This window comes from Piliocolobus tephrosceles, chromosome 2, assembly GCF_002776525.5.
Source record: "Piliocolobus tephrosceles isolate RC106 chromosome 2, ASM277652v3, whole genome shotgun sequence".
Lineage (NCBI taxonomy): Eukaryota > Metazoa > Chordata > Mammalia > Primates > Cercopithecidae > Piliocolobus > Piliocolobus tephrosceles.
The window spans coordinates 114,060,725-114,085,919 of NC_045435.1; the positions used below are offsets into that span (position 1 = coordinate 114,060,725).

Genomic DNA, 25,195 nt, shown 5'->3' on the forward strand with positions numbered 1-25,195 from the left:
TTAGGATTGGAACTTATATCTCTTCAAATCCAAAATTCATGTCCTGTCTTTCATGCTACTTTGGTTCCTGAGTTTGGAACATCCTCCCAAGAAAGATAGATAGCATCTCTGATCTCTTGCTCCTGAGTTCCTATGAAACACAGTCTATTTTATTTATCTTTGTAATTTCCCAGGAATTAGCCCTGTATTTTTACCTAGCAGGAACTCAACAAGAGTTTGTTGACTAAATGGATGAGTGAATGTCTACCAATAATTCATTCTTATAAACTTATTTTTCAAGAGAGTAGCCATTTAGACTTTAAAGTGTTTCCTTAGCATCAACAGCTAATGCAGCCTCTGTCTTTCTGGCAGACTGCTTCATCCGTGCAAGCCCAGGTACCAGTGTTACCTGAGCAAAATAAAGCATATGAATGCATTGACCTGGGGCCAACATGATTCACCAGACCACCAATATCAGTATCCCCTGGAGTAAGCTAATCATGAATATGCTTATGTCATGAGAAAAGTAGCGTTACTAAAAAAAATAATTTTCTGGGAAACTTGCTCTAGCATTTAGTATTTCAAAAGAAGCAAGAAAGTAATTATAATATCTGACCCTTATTAAACATTTTTAAAATTCATTTTATGACAGTATTGTTTTTTACTAATACTTTTCAATTCAAGTGGTGGGAGTTGGAGTAGGAAAGGTAGGAGATGGAGCGTATACCATAACGATTTGCATGATGTGAACCTCTGGTGTTTTCAATACAGCCCTCTTCTGCTTACTAAACATTCAAATTCCTATGCATTACCCCAGACATACTGAATCAAAATCTGTGGGGCCTGGAACCTAGAAGGTTTCAGGGAATTCTGATGCATACTAAAGTAGTATCACCCACTAAAATTCTTAAGAAAAAAAGGGATATTTAAAGTCACCATTGTATGATCCACTTTTATTCTGCCGACTTTATGCCATGAGTTTTTGCTTCTAACTGCTGAGGGCATTATGTCTTTAACAAATAAATTTTTATTTACTTTATGGATGGATATAATGGAGCCTAGAACCAGAGCCGGTAAACTAACTTCAGTCCTGCCATTGCCACTAAATAGGGATGTGCCCCCTCTCTAGCCCTCATCGTTAGAGTAAAGGTGTTAGAACATATTTGCCCTGTGATTCCCTTCCAGCGCTAAAAATTTATTTTTATTTTTAAAAATATTTGTACTTTGATGATGACCAGCCCTCCATCTGAGTACTCTTATGATGTCATGAGTTAGGAAAGGAAAAATCGCCATTTTGTAGTCGTCATAGTTTAGATTGGTTCAGACAAGAATCATCAGTGGATGCTAAATTGAGGGAGGAAAGTTTGATGAGGAAGCAGGAAATTGCGTGGTCTCAAAGTGTCTTCCTACAGATTGCATGTAAGTTACATAGGGAAAAATCTGTAACTATACTCTGGAAAAACTAGATAACATCTTGACCAGGTGATCAAAATTGACATTACCAAAGAAAAGTAAGCGGACGTTGTATGCCTCCAAATGTGATACCCTGAGAAACACACACATTCATTCTGTAGTATTCTGGCTGAGGCCGCTTAACCTGAATCTAATCATGAGGAAGTATCAGAAAAATCCAAATTGAGGTAGATTCTGTAAAATAGCTGGTTTATGCTCTTCAAAATTGACTATGTCAAGGAAGATAGAAAAAAGCTGAAGAAAGAACTAGTCCAGAGTAAAAGAGACTAAAGAGATGTGACAACTACATAAAATACATAATCTCGGAGAAAAAAAAAGTCCTAACAGGACATGACAACTGACAAAATAGGCAAAATAGGGATAGGGACTGTAGATTAGACAATAGTATCATATCAGTGTTAACATCCTGGATTTGATAACTGTATTATGTTACAGTAATGAAATATCCTCAGTCTTAGGAAATGTGCACTGAACATTTAAGGGGTAATGAGGCTTGATGTACACAACTTACTTTCAAACAGCTTAGCAAAAATAATACAAATGTTTTATGTTTTAAACATCTCTGCATGTGCACACGCACATACATGCATGCACACACGCACACACACACACACACACATTAGGGAAAGAGAATTATAAATGTGACCAAGAGGTTTAAAATTGGTAAAGCACAATTTTGAGTTCTTGATATTCGTACAACTTTTCTATAAACTTAAAATTGATTTAAATAAAAACTTGTGAATTTTTTAAAAGATGCACTTCCCACCTCTCAGTAGCTTTACCTTTAAAACATGTTTCAGAACAATTAACTAAATTGAAGGGTGGCTCAAAAGAAGAAATCTTCATAGCTACTGTCTATTAATTTTGCGGATATCTGCAAACAAAGCACTGAACTGTCCAACATGTTTCTTCATTGGGAAATTGTGACAACAATTTACCTTGTGTATTGTAGTGGGAGGCAGTGGAGTAAGGTAGAGAGAATTCTGAAAGAGCTGCAAGATGTGGTTAAAAGCACTGATTTATTATGTGACCATAAACAGGTCATTTCACCTGCCTAAGGCTCTATTTCTTCATCTGCAAAATAAAGAGACTAGAGTATTTTGAAAGATTCTTCATCTCTATACTTCTATAATACTGAGTTATAGTTTAAGAAACCAAATGTGAAACTCTAAGAATAAAGAACTTTCTAAAAAGAATTAAAGAGTTGACCAAAGTTAAATGAAATTACTTTTTCTTTACACATCTATCTACTCTCTTATGTAGATAGAAACTTGGATCACTTTTACAGGAAGACAGAGCAGTGTTTGCAAAGAAAGAGAAGCAGATTTGAACTTTGTCTCAGGATGCTCATGAATTTGGCAAGCTGATTGCGTTTATGTTTCAAGAAGAAATGTAGTCAAAGGTCTCTAAAGTACACTGAAACATTACTTCCTCTACTTCCATATTCCTGCCACAGCAAATGAGTTATTGTTTTTACAAATTGTGTTAAGTATTTCGAAGAAATACAATTGAGTCCTCATGGACCACACTTATAAGGATAGCAAGTTGTACAATTATCATTTCTCCAAAAAAGAGACTGATTTTTCTGACGGTTCTGGTTCTGAGTAAGCCATGCTGTATGTCATCAAAGAATAAGAGAAATTATTTACTCCCTAACAAAGACTAAAATAAAAAAGACCAGGGTAGGTACATCATAAATATTGTGACTTAGAGTAACAAACCACAAAAATAAGAAAAAAGAAAGAGTCAGGATGCTACAGTGCCTAGAGAAGCTTTCCATTTTGAAGCCAATTTGTAAAAATCTAACTTACATTTAGGTGACTGCCTAATTTTCAGCTTTTGTAAAGTGATGCAATAACAACAACAAAAAGATACTTTTGAATGTTTCATTAATTGTATAATAAGATACCATCATCAATTTTTCCAGTCAACAAATACTTACTGCGTGTTGAGCACATTCTGAGTATATAGCAGTGAACTAAGTACACAAAGTGCAGTCTCTCACTTTCTGGTGGGGGAATATAAATATGAATGAAATGCAGACAAGTAAATACCACTATGATGAGTGGCATGGAGAGACATAAAACACCTACACACCTTGGTAGGGCTGATTACTCTAGTTCATCAGAGAAGGCTTCTTTGCAAACAAATATTTAAGCTATGATCTGAATAACATAAAAATCACAGTGGAAAGAACATTCTGGCCAAACCAGTGCAAAGGTTCTGAGTTGGGAATGAACTTGTCAAATTAGCAGAACAGAAGGAATGCCAGGTGGCTGGAACATAGTAGGCCAAGGAAGAAAGATATGTGATGAGTTTTCAAAGGAGGCAGAGGCATCAGAGACTGTATTCTATTCTAGGTGTTACGGGTAGCCATTAAAAGGTCTTAGTAAGAATGAGGTGGGAGCTGATTTTCATTTAAAAGGATGACTTGAGTTGCTGTGTGAGGAGCAACTGCAATAATCTAGAGAGATCATGGGCCCTGGAGGAGGGTATTGATCAGACATATGGAAAGAGGCAGAGAAGGAGAGTCAACAGGACCAAATGATGGACTGTAAGATAGGGATTAAGTGACAGAGAGGAATAAAGGATAACTTGTAAAGCTCTGTCTTGGTCAATTGGGGGGATGTGGTTGGCATGGACTGGGATGGGAAGACTGAGACAGGGATAATTTTAGAGAATGGGAATTAAGAGATCTGTTTTGGTATTGTTAAGATGTATATTTGGTATTGTTACGATGTATTAGATTATTTAAGATGTATATTAGATAATCCAAGCAGAGATGTGACATAGACAGTGGAGCACACAATTTTGATGTTTTAGGATGATATAAGGACTAGAGGTGTAACACAGGTAGTTAGGTGTGTGTGATGGTATTTGAAACCATAGAACTGGACAAAATCACCTGAGGAGAGAATGTAGCTGGAGAAAAGAAGGGGCTCCAGGTGGGCTCTTAGTGAAAGAGAAAAGTAAGAGCCAATCTAGGATACTGAGAATGAGTGATGAGTGAAGTAATTGGAAAATTGGAAGAGGATGGTGTCATACAAAGTGAGAAGAAAGTATTCCATTAAACAGAGAGTGTCAACTGTGAAGACTGCTGTTATGAGATCTGGCAGATGTGAGCCTAGGGGTGACCACCGAATTTGGCAATATGAAAGTCAAGGGAGATTTTTGTTGTTGTTTTTCTTAAAAGGGCTGCTACATCAGCACAGGCATCAACAGGATCAGCCCAATAACAGAAGAAGAGGTGGTATGGAAAGATGACAACTGCAGCAGCAAAGTCATTGAGAGGATGGAGGGACAGGATCCAAACAAAAGGAATTAACCTTGGAAAGAGCCAAGGCATTTTCATTCAAGGAGCTGCTTATGGAATTACCAAACCTCTTCTCTTACTAAGTGCAACTTCTTACATAGGTCATCTCATTTGATTCTCACATGATTCTCATGTATCTGATCATTCCCAATTTCCAGAGAAGGGAAAGAAAGTTTAGGGAGGTTGTATTATTTGTCCTACAACATGCAAATAATAAATAATAAGAGAGAATTTAAACCTTTCTTGCAGTTCCAAACCAAATGCTCTTTCCACTACTTAATATCATAATAAAATCTCCCTTCTGAAGCTCCCTCTGATCCAACATGACAAATGTTCACAGTGTTTGAGATACAAAGAAGTACAGTTGCTTTGAGGCCATTTTCCTCATTTGATGGCTTAGTGATCAGTAAATGGCTTGGCAATTTTAAATTTGAATTCCTGGAATCTATTCATGTAGAAGTTTTATGTCCACATTGTTTTTTGCCTGAATCTAATGATGGCTACAATATAGCAGGGCCATAATTACATTCACAGCTACAGATCTTTAAAAATACAAAAAATCTAATACCAGCCTGGGCGTGGTGGCTCACATCTGTAATCCAAGCACTTTGGGAGGCTGAGGCGGGTGGATCACCTGAGGTCAGGAGTTCAAGATCAGCCTGGTCAACAGGGCTAAATCACGTATCTTTTTTTTTTTTTTTTTTTTTTTTTTGAGACAGAGTCTTGCTCTGTCGCCCAGGCTGGAGTACAGTGGCCAGATCTCAGCTCACTGCAAGCTCCACCTCCCGGGTTTACGCCATTCTCCTGCCTCAGCCTCCCGAGTAGCTGGGACTACAGGCGCCCGCCAACACGCCCAGCTGGTTTTTTTTTTTTTTTTTGTATTTTTTAGTAGAGACGGGGTTTCACTGTGTTAGCCAGGATGGTTTCTATCTCCTGACCTCATGATCCGCCCGTCTTGGCCCCCCTATCTATTAAAAAAAAAAAAAAAAAAAAAAAAAATTAGCTGGGCATGGTGGTTGGGGCCTGTAATCCCAGATACTTGGGAGGTTGAGGCAGGAGAATCACTTGAACCTGGGAGGCAGAGGTTGCAGTGAGCTGAGATCACGCCATTGCAGTCCAGCCTGGGTGACAATAGTGAAACTCTGTTTCACAAAAAAAAAAATAATCTAATATCTTTCTTAACAAATTTGGTTCACATATTCAAGTTAACTTATAAATTGCTAGTTTGTTTTGTTATCATTTTAGAGGGAGTCCCACCCAGTAAAACAGCAGTAAAGTCAAATATCTTGTTATTAAGTTTGAAAAAAAAAACTTTTTAAAGTAAGGAAAGTATAAACCCCAAATAACTGGGGGTGCAATGCAGAAGACTATATTATCCTATTATCTAAAAAGCATGGAATTTGACATGCTGGGTTCAAGTCAGGTTTGGTAAACTGTCCTGGTAATGTCTTTCAAGTTGTTTAACCTATTGGTTTCTTTATTATGAAAATATGGCTAAAAATATTTATGCAAAAGAGTAGTTGTGAGAAACAAATGGGTTAATGCAGCAAGACCACTTCATAAACTGAGAGTACCTGTTGGTTGTTATTATTATGGATATAACACTGGATGGTTTGTTTGATTTTGCAGTTATTAAAAAACATTGTAAGGCAAATTTCCCTCCACCTTCCAATAATAACGTACCATTTCTTGAGGGTTCTCAGATAATAGAGAAGAGCAACTACTTGCATAGGGACACTTGTCCCTCTTCTAAAAAGCTTTCCCAAATATCTTGAAACCGCATCAGTCCCATGTTCCTACAGAAGTATGTCTATTATTGCTACCATATAATGTAGAATATGGTAACTCAGCCACACATTCATTCTAACAACAAACGTACATTAAGGGTCTATTATGTTCCAGGCTCTGAAGAAACTACACATTAATATAGAAAAAGGATTGTGATACATTTCTGTCTCTCCAACAGTTCACAGTCTAATAAACAACATCTCCTCTTTTCATCCTCCACCTCCACTCCTAGCTATGAGCACTACAATGCCAAGACCCTTGTCTCAGTCATCTTTAGTGTCCCTCATATTCCCTAGCACAGCACCTTGCTCATAGTAGGTGCTCAATAAATGATTGTTGGATTGAAGTAATATTTTGTAGTGTGTTTTTTAAAACATTTAAAAGAACTGGTAGACTAACAAGGTGTTTTTTTTCTCATAATGTCTCACTGGTTACATTTAACAGCAAGTTAAAATTAGATTTTTTTTTTTTTAAAGAAAGAAAACCATAGCAACTGTGATGTCGAATGTTTCAGAGAGCACATTTTTAAGGATTCTCTTTTGCTGAATTGCCCATGTTTCAGCTGCCTATTTCAATCAAAAATTTAATAAATAAGCTGTGGTACTAATAGCCATGTAAACCACTGATTAAATCTATGAAGCAATAGAAACTCCCACATAGAACAGAACACTTGATGAAATACTCGAAGAAAAAAACATAAATGTGGTGAAAATCCACTGAATACATTTAAAATGGTTACCCACTGGATATGATTGAACATTAACTTCTCTTTGTTTCTTGTACTCGTATTTATTATAAAACCTTGGAGATTGTTCCCATGTTTCATGTCAATATTTGCTAAAGATTTTTTAAAGTCATATTTCTATGAGGCAATCAATTTTACAGTGCTGTCTTCTAAATTAAAGAATGAGCATTTTTACAAAATGTTATCAACAAATACTTCTTTGACATACATAATGATTGTCTAATGGTTTTCTCTGAAATTATTTTTATTGAAGTAATGGTTAAAGTGTAGCTCAGTGTCTCAGAAACACTGACTAATGTCATGTTAATCAACTTGACTACTAAAAAAAAGTGAAGAGGTTGATAGTTTAAATCTAGTTGGTACATGATTCACTTGAACTATCAAAGAAGAAAATGTACTTTACCCAAGACGAAATTTAAAACAAAACATAAATCCAGAAATATTTCTCAGAAACAACTTTTTCAAAGTTATAGTCTGTACCTTTTTTAAAAAAAATCCAATTTTGTTTCTCTTAAATAAGAATGTGTAAATTAGCTGTTGATTCACAGCATTCATATTGATCAACATCTATTGAATGCCTACTCTATGCAAAGCACTGAATTAATGTCAAGAAGAGTAAAGTTTATTTCTGCTTTTAGGGAGCTTATTGGAAGAAAAAATCATTCAGGAATAACTGTGACATAAAAAATAAAAAATAAGTGCTATAAATGCCATTGGTATTATTCAGAGGAGGTAAAAATGGATAACTCCTTGGTAGGTTTGGTCAGGTAGAATGAAGTGGGAATAGGAAATTGGGGAATTCTTAGTTGACAGACTGAAAATGAACGTCTTTTGGAATTAACAAGATGTTCAGCTTGACTTCAGAGTAGTTTATAGGAGGAGTGCTAAATAAGGCTGAAAACACACATTGAGTGAGGTGGTAAAAGGCCTCAAATTCCAGATTATTTAAATAGAGTTTTATAATTTTTAAAGAAGCCATAGCAGCAGTTCATAACTCTTCTGTACATGTGTGACAATTTTTATAAACAAACAAACAACAAAAAAAACACGGTGAAACCCCATCTCCACTAAAAATACAAAAAAATTAGCTGGGTGTGGTGGTGGGCACCTGTAGCCCCAGCTACTCGGGAGGCTGAGGCAGGAGAATGGTGTGAACCTGGGAGGCGGAGCTTGCAGTGAGCCAAGATCACGCCACTGCACTCCAGCCTGGGCAACAGAGTAAGACTCTGTCTCAAAAAAAAAAAAAAAAAAAACACACACACACAGGTTGAAATAAAGTCATCTGATTTTCAACCAGCCCTGAAAAATAATGGTTGAATTTGGCCATGCTTTTTCAGCCTGTGCATTTATGACACTTTCAGATATTCAGGTATTTATTCTGAATTTGGGAAGGACCCTGAATTAGTTTATTATATATATATAGGGAATAATTGATCTTTCAGATGTCTGAAAGCTAAACATTTGCTTACATATTTATTCCGACTGCTCTAGGTACACCTTAGATACTTTTTCCCCGTTAATTTTTCTTGTATAAAAATGCACTGAAGACCAAAATGATGATTTCTATAGAGCTGTTTAAAAACTAATGCAGAAGTACTCAGAATCCTATTTCTTAAAAACAATAAAACCTTCCTTCTTGCAGAAAGAAAAAGGCTTGGGGTGAGGGACATCTGGGAAGAGAATTGGAGTGGGAGGAGTTGGGAGGAAAATAGACAGAGGAAAGGAGCAAGGGAGGGAGGGAAATGGAGAGAAGGAGGCAGAGAGAGAACAATTATTCTTTAGAAGAAATGGCTATAAAGATAATTTTAAGCATTTATATGTGTTATATGCATTTTATGTGAAATAAATACAGCAGAGATAGGTAATGCTGCTGTAGATGCTTTTACAACATTTTAGGTTGTAGTTGGTTAATGACAACCAACTACAGATATTCTGGTACATTTTAGCCTCTAGTGCTTGAAGTAGAGAGAGTTTCAATAGATAAGATACCTGGCGGAGGTATCATGAAAATGTTGGAACAGCTCACACACCAATGTTTCCTGTTTATATTTTTAACAGCCTACTGTGGAAATTAAAATGAACCAGAAACTCTTAAAACCAGGTATTTTGAGCTTTAAACAAGTTTCAAGAACAGCATCTCTGCTATCAAAAGAAACTTAATGGTATAGATGCATATCTCGAGTGTTCATTCAACAGAGATTTTAACTGAAGGACTGAAGTTTATTTTCACTCAATCCAAATCATATGTAGATGTGGCACAAGAGCAAACAAAAGATAAAGAGATGGCCAAGACTGTTTTCCCCTTGCTACTCTGAGTAGCCACATTAGCAGTCCAAAAGATGTTGGATGCAGTCCAAAAGATGTTGGATGCCAGCAATGTCCTTTTCCTTTTTTTTTTTTTTTTTTTTTTTTTTTGAGACGGAGTTTCACTTTTGTTGTCAGGCAATGGCACAATCTCGGCACACTGCAACCTCCGTCTCCCGGGTTCAAGTGATTCTCCTGCCTCAGCCTCCCGAGTAGTTGGGATTACAGGTATGTGCCACCACGCCTGGCTGATTTTGTATTTTTAGTAAAGATAGGGTTTCACCATGTTGGTCAGGCTGGTTTCGAACTCTTGACCTCAGATGATCCACCCGCCTCAGCCTCCCAAAATGCTGGGATTACAGGCATGAACCACTGTGCCTGACCAGCAATGTTTCTAAGAGATGAAAAGGAAACAGGGTCTTGCCCAAAGTGAAGCTGTTGGTGGGGCCTGTGATTCACAGTCATGCTGATCTTCAATACCAAACATAACACTGGCTGGTAAAAATTTCAAACTGAGATGTTTTATCCTACAGAAACACAACTCTGCTGTGTCATTATGAATCATTGGGGAAATATTCTAGGACTTAGCTTTTACAAATTAATAAACAAGATAGCTATTATTAGAATTATTGGAATTCAGTCATTCTGTTTTTGTTTTTTTTTTTTTTTTGAGAAGGAGTCTCGCTCTGTCGCCCAGGCTGGAGTGCAGTGGCCGGATCTCAGCTCACTGCAAGCTCCGCCTCCCGGGTTTATGCCATTCTCCTGCCTCAGCCTCCAGAGTAGCTGGGACTACAGGCGCCCGCCACCTCGCCCGGCTAGTTTTTTTTTTTGTATTTTTAGTAGAGACGGGGTTTCACCGTGTTAGCCAGGATGGTCTCGATCTCCTGACCTCGTGATCTGCCCGTCTCGGCCTCCCAAAGTGCTGGGATTACAGGCTTGAGCCACCGCGCCCAGCAGAATTCAGTCATTCTTATGAGATAACAAAGACCATCAAGGTAGATCCTTTGATATGTCCATGTATGACCGTAAACCTTTTCTGATGACATATGTGTCCAATGGTACAGAGGGAGAAAGTACTTCAAAGGTTAGAGCCATAGGAGCAGTTATGGGTCTTCCTTTACTTAAAAATCTAATGGGTCACAGTTCAGGATGCTCTTTGTTTGTTTATTTAAGTTCTGGGATACATGTGCAGAATGTGCAGGTTTGTTACATAGGTATACATGTACCCTGGTGGTTTGCTGCAGCTATCAACCCATCATCTAGTTTTTAAGGCCCCCATGCATTAGGTATTTGTCCTAATGCTCTCCTTCCCCTTTCCCTCGACTTCCCCACAGGCCCCGTAGGTGATGTTCCCCTCCCTGTGTTCATGTGTTCTCATTGTTCAACTCCCACTTATGAGTGAGAACATGCGGTGTTTGGTTTTAAGGGTCTTCTTTGGCAAACTACTGTCTTCCAAACAAACACATGAAAATAATCACCAACATTAGTAAGTTTTGAGAAGTGACTCATGATTTTTATCTTGAGTCGGACACTGACCTTGACGATAAAAGCACAAGTGTTAGCTTTTATCTCATTGTTACCTTATTATGTGCAGCCATTCTTTCTCACATTTTTCTCCTATCTTTGTGGTCCGAGCTATGTCTATTAGCTATACTAAAGAACATCATCTTATAGAGGAAGTATCCCAGGCTAGGGGTTAGCGAATGGCAGTCCTATGAAGGTAATAGCAAGCTGAAAGGGTAGATTTTGCTAATGACCAACCAACGTGACCTTTGAGAAGGAACTTAATCCCTCTATCGCTTAGTTTCTTTGCAAAATGTGGTCCCTGTCCCTATTTACTCCACAAAGTTGCTTCCAGAATAGAATGTGATAGGTAAAAATAAAGAGTCCTAAAAGGCAGGAACCAACCATACTAAATAATTATTATATCTTAGAACACTTGATTTTTTGAAACAAATCTAGAAGCACATAACATGCAGAATCTTGGAATCAAAAGACTATTAGTTACATATTTTGAGCATTAATATTTTAGGAAAATATCTCATCTCTATATAATGTACATTGTTGATACCATTACTGCAAATATATTAATACGGTAGACTAAAGATAGACTATGGCTCACATTTGTGTAAGGCTGAAGGTCATACTCTTCTTCTTTAAAGCCTGTTGTGAACAGTAGTTGTCTATGAGCTTTTTAAACGTGAGATTTTCATTAGTAATAAAAGAAACAAATTTAGGAAAGATTGTGCTCACATTTTTTGGAAGATTTTCAGAGAAAACAGCTGGGGTTTCTTTAGACTCCCAAGTCTATTATTCAGGTGAGTAATGTATTTTATACTGAGTTCTAGACCACCTGCCTTTCTGAGGAAATTAATATTGAGATAGATTTACTTTGGCTTTTCTTGTCTCAGTGGCTATGTATAAAATTTTCCTATTCAATGAGTTTGGGTACCCCATTAATGTATTCATTCAATGTTGTTCAGCCATGGAGGATTATTTTTTAAGACAATGTCTAGATGTGTTTACAACAAATTCTTATCTTGGTGAGTTTTGAGACTGACACATATATTCCTCTATTAAAATAGTCAGTAGATGTTGTAAATACAGTTTTACTTACAAGGCAACAAATACTAATAATGAATAAAATAGTGTTTAAAATGAATTTGACTATAGTCTAAACCACTAGAATTCAAAATATTGCCTTAATTACTTTCCTTTTTCTAGCCCCTGCAGGAGTTTTGGGCAGGATCAATGGATGCAGGAAGCAGTAGGAGTTTGGAGAATGCAGTGAATAGGATCTATCATGATCAGCTTGTTCCAAAGATAAACACAAGCAAGAAAATGTCCACCTTAGCACACCCACCTAACATCCTGGAAATGCCACAAGAGATTAAGAAAAACTGTGGAGGGAAACAGGTAGAAATCACACTTGAAAGAATAAAAATGACAAAGAGCATCAAAGAAAAACAAAGCAATGATTTAGAGAAAGCAGCCTTTAAACGGAAGGCAGAAGGTGAAGAAAAGCCAACTAGAAAGAAAGAGGCAAAGATAATAGAACTTGACAATCAGTTAATCACCATGCCTCTGCCTCACATCCCCTTAAAGAACATAATGGATGTGGAAATGAAGTTGGTCTACATTGATGAAGTGGGTGTTCGCTATGAGTTTGTAGAGTCCTTCATGTCTACTGGGAGTCAGCCAACATGCCGAGCTGCTGAAATAGTAGACCCTTTGAGTGTACCTAATTTCAGCTTTCTGCCTCAGATTGACAAATGGCTTCAGGTAGCCTTAAAGGATGCCAGCTCTTGCTATAGACAAAAGAAATACGCCTTGGCAGCAGGACAGTTCAGAACAGCACTTGAGGTATGCGATTAAAGAAAATATAGATTGGTGACAGGAAGCTATGAAATGGAAAGTTGCAATTACATTGAGGGGTTCTGACCATACTGTAATAAACAGAGATCATGAGGTGAGGATATTTAATGATATCAGGATTTTGCAGTTCCCCATTTACATAAAGCAAATAAATAAGCTATGTCTGCAAATTAATATGCCTGTGTGCACTTGATATATAGAAATAACCCCAAAAGCACACCTCATACTTTTTACAAACCCTGAAGTGAATGGTGATATATTTTAAAAATGCGGTTGGTTTCTTCTTTTAGATGTACACCTGTAAAAGCCATAAAGTTTTAGTACAATGGTGGTGGGTAGAATATAGATTCTCTAGAAATAGGCAGTTAATGAGTATATGAATTGTCCGCTTTTGATATGTAGTATCCTCATGATTAAACATAACCATCTTTACTTTTTAGCATGTGCTTATAATTTATACGTGATACTTATTACAAACAAAATAACACCGTTTGACTTTACCATCAAACTTTATTTTCCTCCCCATTCTAGTGATCTTTATGAATAATTATCTTCTTATCTGTAAACAGGTAAGTCTGTGACTATCTTGGCATAAAAAAAAATAGCCCATGGACTAAAATAAACTTCAGAATCACTACTAAAACACAAAATAGGTAGTAGGAAAATTATACTAGCTCATGACATACTGTACCTATAGAAGGACCAAAGTGTATGCATCATTGGTCTTGTTATATTGATGAGTGCATATGTAGTATTTTATTTTACAAAACTATCTTACAAAAAACATGTCAATGCATACTATATATGCCTGCTGGGCACTGGAGATATTTAAAAAGAAATGAATGAAGATGTGGTTCCTTCCCTCTAACCATCTGGTGAGGAAGACAAACCATTAAACATTTAAATAAAGATGCCATAAAGTCCTGGCATGGTGACTCACACCTGTAGTCCCAGCACTTTGGGAAGCCAAGGTGAAAGGATCACGTGAGGCCAGAAATTCCGGACCAGCCTGGGTAACATAGTGAGACCGTGTCTCCACAAAATGTAAAAATTAGCTAGGCATAGTGGCACACATCTGTACTCCTAGCTATTTAGGTGGCTGAAAGGATCTCTTCGGCCCAGGAGTTTGAGAGTGCAGTGAGTTATAATTACACCACTGCACTCCAGGCTGGGCAACAGAGTAAGACTCTGTCTCAAAAAAAAAAAAAGAAGAAAAGAAAAATACTGAAAAGAGTAATTGACCATGGGCAATGAGAGTGAGCAGGAGTCAAATGTGAGATGTTGTCGTGAAAGTGGTGAAATTTAAAGAGTAAAGTATTATTTTCATTGTTAGTTGCAGGTTAAAATGACTACAACTACAATGAATTATTAATAGGTGACACCAGACAAAGGGTGCCCCAGATATTTAAAAAGGCGCTAAGTACAAAAGCAGACCTGAGTAGATATGAAGCAATTAGGTAGCACACAAATAGATGCATCTATAAATATTTCTGCTCGCATAAAGGGTCATCTACACAAATAAGGGAAGTGTGATGCACTATGTAAACTTCTAAGCTACCTAGTAAGTGCTGAAAAGTCCGTATTATCCACAAACCACCAAAAGAATCCTCTGTTCTTTTGAACAGTCTTTTGAGCTAAAGCTCCGCAGCCTCCATCTAAGAAAAGGATGCTAATGAAAGACTCTACGAAGAACCCCAGGCAGTTCTGCCAGAGCCATCTTCAGCTGAAATTTATTTTCCCAGTGCAGGGAGGGTTAAAGGTATAAATTTTATAGATAAAGAAAAATAATCATTCTGGCAAGAAAAAAGAAAGGCATCTTTTCTTAGCTACTGTAAAAGCTTCAAATTAAGTCTAGGTAAAAGCAAAAGACATCTGTGTTAAATGAAAGAAAATACCCAGTTTTCCATAAAATCCAGTATTCACAATTATAAAACTTGAATCAGGTTTTGTTAATCTTAAAATATAATTGTACTGTATAATGCTTGTGTTTCTCTCTGTCTCCTTCCCCACTTCCTCTTTTTTTCTCTCTCCTGTTTTCTTTCTCTCTCCCAGGGTTTTAAGGAAAGTTTTGGATGCTGACACTAATTACTGATAATTAACAAAAATAATTATTTTGAAATTAAAACTTAGCTTAGACATCTGGCCTAGCTTTTGTCTGATGATCTGGGGAGTTAACTTTGAAATCTTAGCTAGGATGTCTCAATAAAACAAAGCTACTGGGAATGGAAAAGATTTGTAGCCTTTTCAGACTTTCTTTTTTTTTTTTCCGAATTTAACTTCTAAATTTAACCTTATTAAATGTGAGTGCTCTCACATTTCATTTAAGGCATCTCTCCCTTTTCCTTAAGTCCTAAAATGGCTTTGAATAAGGTAGGATGGACGATAGAGGCCAAGGCATAATGATAATGATCACACTTGATAGATGTAGCAGCAAGTATTCGAGTGTGGATACATTAGGGTTAGGTTTGGCTGCAAAATAAGTGTCTGAAGGAAGGTAGAAGTTTATTTCTCTCATACATAAAAGTGGGTAGTCAAAGGCTGGTATGATATGATGGTCAGGGTGCCAGGTTATATCTCCTTTCCTAAGAAGTGGCCTTGACTTCATGATCCAAAATAACTGTTCCTGCTGGTGTCATCAAATACACATTCTAGCCAGCCAAAAATGAGAAAAAGGAAAGAGAGGGGCACACAGTGTCTCCACAAGCACACCATTTTCATTTTTTTCCCATTAACCAAAATTTTGTCATGTGACCACACATACCTGCAAGGGAGGCTGAGAAATACGGTCTTTATTCCAGATGGCGCTAACATTCAGAAGTTCTATTACTGAGAAAGGAGAAAATAGGTATTGAAGGATAAGTAGCATCTCTCCCATAGAAGGCTTGCTACAAGGAAAGTGTTATGAGACTTTTTTTTTTTTTTTTTTTTGAGACGGAGTCTTGCTCTGTGGCCCAGGCTGGAGTGCAGTAGCGTGGTCTCAGCTCACTGCAACCTCTGACTTCCACATTCAAGCAATTCTCCTGCCTCAGCCTCCCGAGCAGCTGGGATTACAGACGCCCACCACCATGCCTAGCTAATTTTTGTATTTTTAGTAGAGACAGGGTTTCACCATGTTGACCAGGCTGGTCTTGAACTCCTGACATCAGGTGATCCACCCGCCTCGCCTCCCAAAGTGCTGGGAGTAATTACAGGCATGAACCACCGTGCCCAGCAAAGACATTTAGAATGGTTGCCAAATATGTGGTGCGAAGTCAGCTGTAAGAGCATGTAGAGGACTGGCTGTGATTAAAGGTGAGGCCACAAAAAAGAAACAGAAAAGTAAGAACTGAGCGAAGGCCCTGGAGGCATTTAAATATTTATTAAGTGACATAATAACTTCCAATGCATCTAATAAAACCACTAGAATATTCTGTTTATGTGTTAGTTTCCTTTGTGTTCTTGACAAAGTACTAACTCCTTTTATTTTCATAACATAGTCACTAGATAGCTATATTTATGAAAACATTTTATAATGATTAAGGTCAAATGGTATGCAATGATTCAGAAGACAACAGTTTAACTTCCAAAAACAGTCAACTTTAGTCTTTTAGGATTTTGTAACATAGCAGGCATTTATGTAAACATGCTTAATGAAATAACTTATTTTTGCATGCTTTCTTTTTACTGTATAAAGGTGAATCAGTTATATGGGTAAAATTGGTCCTTAGCTCTATGACCACCTCATCAATCTTTCTCAAGTTTTATTAAAAACAGTCATCATATGCTCTTATGTTTGTATTCACACCAGAAGCTAAACCAATAAGGGCAAAAGGTGTAAGCTAAAGATAAAAATACAAATTCATATTACTTTATATTGTTGTGCCTAGATACTATTCCCTGCAATTTTTAAAAGACAGCTATACAAATTTCCCCACTACAAAAACGGTAGGGATTCTATTTAAAAAAATATGACTGCCTCATATAGTTGTATTTGCATAGTAAGTAATACATACTACCATGTAATAAATTGCTTGGCTGTCAACAAAAAGTAGGAAGAGATTAATAAATTAGGAATACAGAAAGGACAGAAGATGTAGTAATCATATTTTTGGTCACTTATTGGAACAACACTCGAAGAAATTTTTCTAACTTCCGAGCATGCAACTTAGACAATACCACCATTTCAATCTTAATCATAGGATCCTAATAATTAAAAGGCTTCCACCTTCTGAATTAGAACAAATCTATATGTATCCTTTAAGGTTCACAGCTTCAAACAATCCTACTCAGCCCATCAAAGAAGATAGAACAAGACCCATCCATTACCAACCAGAACTTTCAATTCCTCCGATTTCATCATGCAGCAGACCCTTGAGGTGCTAATCTTTTTTTAATATCTTGGCGCTCCAGTCACTGGTCTGTGAAGTTAAAGTAATAACTCACATTTATGGAGCTCTTTATATGTGTCAGGTACTATATTTTACATTCTGGGATTATTTACATTCATTATTCCATTTTATTCTCACAACAAGCCAGTGAGATAGTACTGGTATTATTGTGTTACTAATGAGAAAACCAAGGGAGGACAGGTTAAGTAACTTGCTCAAGGGTCAAAAACTAGAGGAGGTGGAGTCAGGATCCAGTTATCTGGCTTCAGGGCTGACCAGTGTGCCTTTGCTACTCTAAGTGTGAGCTGGTTGGAAATACAAAATTCCAGACCTTGCCAGACCTGCAGAATCAGAATCTGTATTTTAACAAATTCCAGATGGTCCTTATGCACATTGCAGTTTGAGGAGCACTACACTCTGTGATATGCCTACACAGAACAGATTTGCCCTCCAATTAACGCTTTGTAGTTTGGTCCCTACATTGTATAATTCAAAATGTTGTATGTCCAACATTGATTTTATAGAAAAGAATTTCCTCTTAAGCAGGTGTTTCTATAACAATAGTTCAGAATTTTCGCATTTCAAGGATCCATAAAAAATGTTTTAAGTGTGTGTAGGGGGAGAGTGGGTTGACATTGCATTTGTGTTGTACAAGAACATTACAAAAATTACCATCTATTACCACCATTGAATCATAAAATATGGAGCAGTTTCATCCATAAAAGTTAGAAGGAAAGATAAAAAGAAACAGAAAGGTCATACTCTCAAAATGAAGGATATTTTAAAAATAGTTATATTTTAATTTTATGAAAAGCTATGTTGTCTTTATTTTTTATTTTCCCTTGGATCGGTAAAGCATTGGTCTGAGAACAAGCTTTTGGGAATCACTGTTCTAGAACACATTCTTTATGGTAAATGTTAGGTATCCAACATGATTGAACCCACACCGGGCCCTTCTTATGAGATTACTTCCAAGATAATGGAATTTGGTACAAGACAGGTCCATTTTGGAGCCCATTCAAGGGGGTTTATTTAATAAAGTAGAAAAGATATCTCATTATAGGGTGGCCTCACCTGTAATTGCTCTGCTGAGAATAACTGTTGCAACTCTCTAGAGCACAAAAATGTGGATACCTTAGAAAGCTTAATTTAAATAAATTCTAGCACAGGTATTTCTTTAGTGCAACATAATCAGAACTTTAGGGGTTCACTGAATTCTCTGAGTGCCTAAGATGTCTCATTATAATCTGTGGATTTGCATATGAATTCAGTATGCATTTCTTAAACTCCTGTGAAAAGACTAAAAGGCAGAAATGAAATCCACAGGCAGACAGCCCGGGCGGCGCCCTGGGCCTGGTTAAAGATCAACCCCTGACCTAACCGGTTATGTTATCTATAAATTCCAGACCTTGTATGGACAAGCGTTGTGAAAGCCCCGTCCTGTTCTGTTCTGTTCTGTTCTGATTACCAGTGCTTGCAGCCCCCAGTCAGGTACCCCCTGCTTGCTCAATCGAAACCACCCCCCTCCCACCCATGGTTAAGCAAGCAGTTTGTCTAAAAAAAAACCCCTAGACGTTTGTGGTTTAAAAAAGGGCGGGAGCCAATCAGAAACTGCCGAATGTTCAAACTTCAAAATGTCAACCAATCCCAATCTTGTAACTGCAAAAATGCCCTAATCTTCTGTAACCTGTTTGTGCCTTACTATAAAAAGTAGGCTTGAGCTGTGCTCGGGACCTCTCTCTTGCCCTCCTGACTACGCCTGTATGGAGAGGGGTCCGGGTTCGAACCTGCAATAAAGTGATCCCGGCCGCTTGGCTTTGACTTCGGTTTCTGGTGGTCGTCTTTGAGGGGGGTCTCGGAACTCAGGGCACAACACCTGTTGGGTTCCAGGCATTTTGTTGTTTTTGTTGTTGCTGTTGTTTGTTTTAAGATGGGGTCTTGCTCTGTCACCCAGGCTGGAGTGCAGTGGTGTAATCTCGGCTCACTGCAAGCTCTGCCTCCCGGGTTCAAGCGATTCTCCTGCCTCAGCCTCCTGAGTAGCTGGGATTACAGGTGCATGCCACCACACCTGGCTAATTTTTGTATTTTTAGTAGAGACAGAGTTTCACATTCCAGGCATTTTTACTCATACAATCATTGCAATAACCCTCTCTAAGATGGATATTATCATCCCATTTTACAGAAAAACTGATGCTCTAAAAAAATTAAACAACTTACTTAAAGTGCCATGGCTAGTCTGTGGCAGGGCTGAGGTGGAATTCAGGTCCGCTGATTTCACATCTGGACTTCTTTACACTACTGCTTTTCATACTGTAATGTGCATTTAAAAAGTATAGTAATTTTGTTAAAAATGCAGATTCAGATGCATTATGTTTGTAGCGGGACACCAGATGCCTCATTTCAAGTAAGTTCCCAAATGATGTTCATAATGCTGGTCCAGGGACAACTCTGAGAAGGATTTATACCAAACCACTAGTAGGTTCTCAAGTGACTGCCATTGTCCCTCTAGTAAATTAGCAGTAAGCACTAGCTCACATACTCCTAAGTGGCTGCAGGGGTCCAGAGCTGTGATGAACAGGGCACTGAATTTGGAGTCAGATTATCTGTGTTTGACACTGTGTTGATGCTGTGTGACTTTGAGCAACTTTCTTAGCCACTTAGAATGCCATTAAGTAGAAATGATAGATAATAAGGTGCTTTCACATAGAATATCAAGAATTGTTTATTGAAAAACATAATGAAATCTAAATTCATGTACAAGTTGTCGCTATACTTCTCAAGTCCCTCATTTCCCTGTGTGGTATGTGTTTAATTTAAAGCTTAACATTCCAAAGGACTTTGCCCAACTATGTGTTTACCAACATTTTTTAACATCCATAGCCCAAACCCTTTGATTAATATTAACAATTTCTAGTCTTCTCTTAATTATACTTGAAATTTAACCAAAGCAAGGGACAAAGTAATGCATCGTGTTCTACTTTATTTTCCCTTGAGAAGCAGTGACCTAAACCAAACACTGTGTTGAACTATTAACTGCCTCTCACACAAATATAAGCCTTCGCTTAAATGCACAAATTGTTATTCTAGAGATAGCCCATTGTTTCTTAGTTGTCAAGTATAAACTGACTGTGAACTCTTCATGTTCAAGATTAGACATTTCCAATTTTAACTTGATTGATGTCATCTTTGTTCCACACAGGGACACCATAACTAATACGTATTTAATGATTAAAAAAAATTTGGAAAATGTTAGCGAATATACATGGGAGGAAAATAAGAAATGAATTTCTCCTTTAACCTCAAAGCTAAGATAAAATTATTATTACATACATGTGTATAATTAATGTGTTTAATTTTACCTTATAATAAACACCGATCAAAGTACAAATCTCTAGAAAATTAGAATTTGCCATTATAAGAAAAGTGTATGTTAATACCACTAGCTGTTACCAGCTTTTTTTTTTTTTTTTTTTTTTTTTGAGACGGAGTCTTGCTCTGACGCCCAGGCTGGAGTGCAGTGGCCCGATCTCAGCTCACTGCAAGCTCCGCCTCCCGGGTTTACGCCATTCTCCTGCCTCAGCATCCCAAGTAGCTGGGACTACAGGCGCCCGCCTCGTCGCCCGGCTAGTTTTTTTTGTATTTTTTAAGTAGAGACGGGGTTTCACCGTACTAGCCAGGATGGTCTCGATCTCCTGACCTCGTGATCCGCCCGTCTCGGCCTCCCAAAGTGCTGGGATTACAGGCTTGAGCCACCACGCCCGGCGCCGTTACCAGCTATTTTAACCTGGCATAATGCTAGATGTTGGAAATGCAAATATAAATAAAATACAGTTTCTGCCCTCAAAGATTCAAAGTGTAGAGACAAGGAATTGGGTCTTGCTTGCCTGAATTCCAATACTTCATTTACATTTTAGGGTTATGCATTTTTATTTGTAGTTCAGTATGTTAGTGTTTATATTTAATTTTTTTTTTTTCTGAAATGTGACCTTAAGTAGACATTTAGAAAGATATCCAACATATTTTAATGTAATTTATTTACCTTCAATGGTTATCATCCCAACCCCGGTGGAATAAAAAACAAATTAGAAGATTTAAGATACATAGAGGAGAGTTGATTATTGGTTAAAGGAGCAAAATATTTTTCAGGCTTAGTATTACTTAAAAGGGATGAGAAATAGGAGATATATATGAGGCAGTTACTCAATTTGATGGGCCACTGTTCATTACTAGTCCTGGCTGTGCTGCACACCAACCCTCTGACTCATCTGACTTGTGCTAAGCCCCTCCCTTTCCCACACAAAAGCAGCCATTGACACAGCCACAATTCCTATTTGTGTGCAGCACGCATAACATGGGAGAAGTTGTGAAGAGGGATTTGGAGAGAATCAAAAGGACAGGAAGAGTGGAAGAGGGGGCCAAATGAGAGTCGGGAGGTAGGCATTGATGATCTCGGGGAGAAGAGAGTTTTCCCATAACTTAGATGGTGGTAGAGTATGGAAGAGGGGGTTAGTAGGAGAATTTTCAATAAACAAACCTACATTATAATTTGTATCACTTTACAAATGAAAGGAGAATCACATCCCATAAAAAAAAGATTATGAACATTGTAGGTTGTTAACACAGTCATGCGTAGCTTAACAATAGAGATACATTCTGAGAAATGTGCCATTAGGCAATTTTGTCATTGTGCAAACATAATAGGTTGCACTTACACTAGCCTAGATGGCATAGTCAACTACACACCTAAGCTGTATGGTAAAGCCTACTGCTTCTAGGCTACAAAGCATGTTATTGTACTGAGTGTTGTAGGTAATTGTAACACAATGGTATTTGTGTATCTAATCTTAGAAAAGATATAGTGAAAATATAGTGTGAAAAATAAAAAAGGGTACACCTGTATAGGGCTGCTCCATTATAATCTGATGAGACTACTGTCATATATATGGTCTGTCACTGACCAAAACATCATTATACAGCACATGACTGTATAATTACAATCACCTGGGGAGCTGTTAGATATACACAGATGCCCAAACCCACTCTCAGAGAGTCCAATACAATTATCTGGGGTCCAGGCAATGATCACTCCTGGCACATTGGTATTTTTACAATCCCAGGTTGACTATGGAGCAGCTTAACATTGAGAACCACTAGCATTGAAAATACTCATCACTTCCTTCTCTTTTAAAAAATCACAATAGGTTTTAACACACATGTAACTTTTGAAAGAGAATTAAATAAACATACAAAGCTATTTAAAAATATTACATAAAAATTTAAACTGTCATGAAAATTTACTCTGAAAATTTATATTGAAAATCATATCATATTCATTTAAAAAGCAAATTAACTTAATTACTATTTTTCTATTAATACTAAAAAATAAATTGATACTGAACTTGGACTAGTGGTTAGTTAGTATGTGTCTCTGAAACTTTAAATTCATCCCATAATTGAAAACTTCACCAAAAAAAATGAACAATTAATCCATAGGAAGCTGAGAAAGATCTTTTTCATCAGTAGGATTATTTCCATAGTTTACAAGTGGCCATTGTTTGTTTGATTCAAATGACAGTAAATGTTAATGAAATTTTTAAATATAGTTAACTCTGCTACTCCTCTGAATCAAAACCTAACCAATTGTCATGAAGTCTTACACAACCCTAAATTGTAATCAATTTGAAGACTGTTTGCGGCTGACACCCAGAAAAATTTAAGTCAGATGATTCTGACTTAAGTATTGGATCATGTTGTGAAACATTTCTTTCACTATCCAACTTTCCAAATATGTATAAGTCTACTGAAACCAAATAGACTTAAAAGCAGCAATTCCCTCTCTTTCCTCTGTTATGTACTCCATTCCAGTCTTCATACACATACAACTTCATAAACAGACTCTGGAATAGTGAGTAGATGAGATCCACTTTAATGTGTTCACAAAAATGTAATGCAGTGTAAAGTTGCAATTCCTTTTTCAATTCAGATTATCTAGAAAAATATTAAAGGAAAATTTAGTTTCAATTTCTACTAAATTATGTAACTCTTCTTTTGCCTCATTTGACATTCACTAAAATAGAGAGGACTTTGTTTCTGCCTAAGAGATGATTCTGTTTCTATCAGAGAATAGGATGTAACTACTTAGGGAGTGAAAAAAAGAGAGAGAGAGACAGAGACAGAGACAGATTTTCAATGCACTCAGTGTGGTTCCCTTGTTTTGTAGGAACTGTTATGAATACCTAGAACATTGGATTCATATATACTTGAATGCCACTACTAAAATATATTTCATATCTATAAATAAATATCTTCTAGAGTGTTTGGGTGGATGATGATGATGATAGTAATGATATTCATCTATGAATAACTGATCGTTGATTTTGCAGAGCAAATTACGCCAAGAAATCAACCACAGATTATTAAGTCACTAGAATGTCACTATAAGAGTGACATTGGGGTAAGAGGATGTGATGTGACAGGGCTTTGGTTTGCAAGGAATTTGAGTTAGGTTTTAGAAAGAAGTCTTCTAATGGCAAGACAATTAGAAATCTATTAAGTGCTCAGTGATGGGCAATGGCTGTATAGAACAAAGGCTTAGGATGAGAAAATTCAATGAAGTCTATGATATACACATATGAACACAAACTGTGTGGCAGGCACTTTATCTCTATTAATCTATCTAATTCTCACAACCAACCAGTGGGTTGGAAACTCTTATTATCCCTATTAAAGAGACACAGATTAAAATACATGAAGTACCAATGGAAAAGATAGGATTTTGGAGTGAACCTCAAAACAGAAATAGCTAAATGGAAAAGTGGGGAGGGAGAGGGGAAGGAAGATGAGTATGATGTGTGAAACATTACTAGAAAGATGGTGAACTTGATGAAAGAAGGATAAAACAGAAGGGCAGCAAAGTGATGAGCAAGCCAGAGAAAGACATTATTATAAAATAAGGGTGGATAGATAGAGATTCTGGAGGATCCAAACCAGGAAGAGAACATTGGAATTGGTGTTGAAGGCAAAAGGTCAGTTCTTGGGCAGGAAAGTTATAACAAGTGGCTCCACTGGGAATCAGCAAAGGACATAAAAAATATTTATTGAGTAGTTACTACTTTAGCAACATTGTGCTGGTTACTACAGGAGCTACAGGGAAACACAGGATTTCAACCCCACAATTATAGCTCTTTATTTATTCTTTAATTGCATCTAAAATATTCTGCTTATAGTAGACATTTTATTTGCCATAAACCAAGTCTTGATTTTAGGGGAAAACAGCTAGGGGGTAAAAGTATGAGGGAATATAAAGAGAAAACACCAGGGTAAAATAGGAAGGAGTTGGGTGTTGCTAGGGTAGTAAATGCAGGGAAGAACGAATAGGGAGAAATAAAGCTGAAAAAGCTGGCAGGTTGTCAGGGGCCATACACGCCTTCTGAGATTTTATACAGCAGGCAACAAAATGCCTTCAGAAAGGATTAACATGGGGAAATGATGTAGTCTAATTTTTAATTTTACTTTATCACTCCAGTGTATATATAGAGAAAATATAGTATTCAGTCTCTGAGTTATTACCCATTGCTGGGTTGTAAAATCAATTTAATGGATTGCAATCAGCATTATGTTTAATTGAAATCATAGAAAGGAATGGAATAGAATAAAAATTCAATACAATAAAAAATATCAGAGTTCATTGAACATTGGAAGGTAAGTTTTACTTTGTAAAAACTTTGTTACATATCCAGATATATCTCTATCTATCTATAAATAGAAATATAAATAGAGAGGAAAAGAGAGAGAAAAAGGAAGGAAGGAAGGAAGGAAGGAAGGAAGGAAGGAAGGAAGGAAGGAAGGAAG

At 37.1% G+C, this 25,195-nt stretch overlaps 1 protein-coding gene across 1 annotated transcript in view; it reads left to right on the forward strand.

Moving 5' to 3' along the window:
- SPATA16 (spermatogenesis associated 16) overlaps nt 1–25,195 on the forward strand; it is a 254,621-nt gene that overhangs the window by 12,538 nt on the left and 216,888 nt on the right. Inside the window, exon 2 of the mRNA XM_023213519.2 lies at nt 12,336–12,965. Within this exon, the coding sequence (XP_023069287.1) occupies nt 12,354–12,965 (612 nt within the window). The 5' untranslated portion in view covers nt 12,336–12,353. The remainder of the gene's footprint in view (nt 1–12,335; nt 12,966–25,195) is intronic.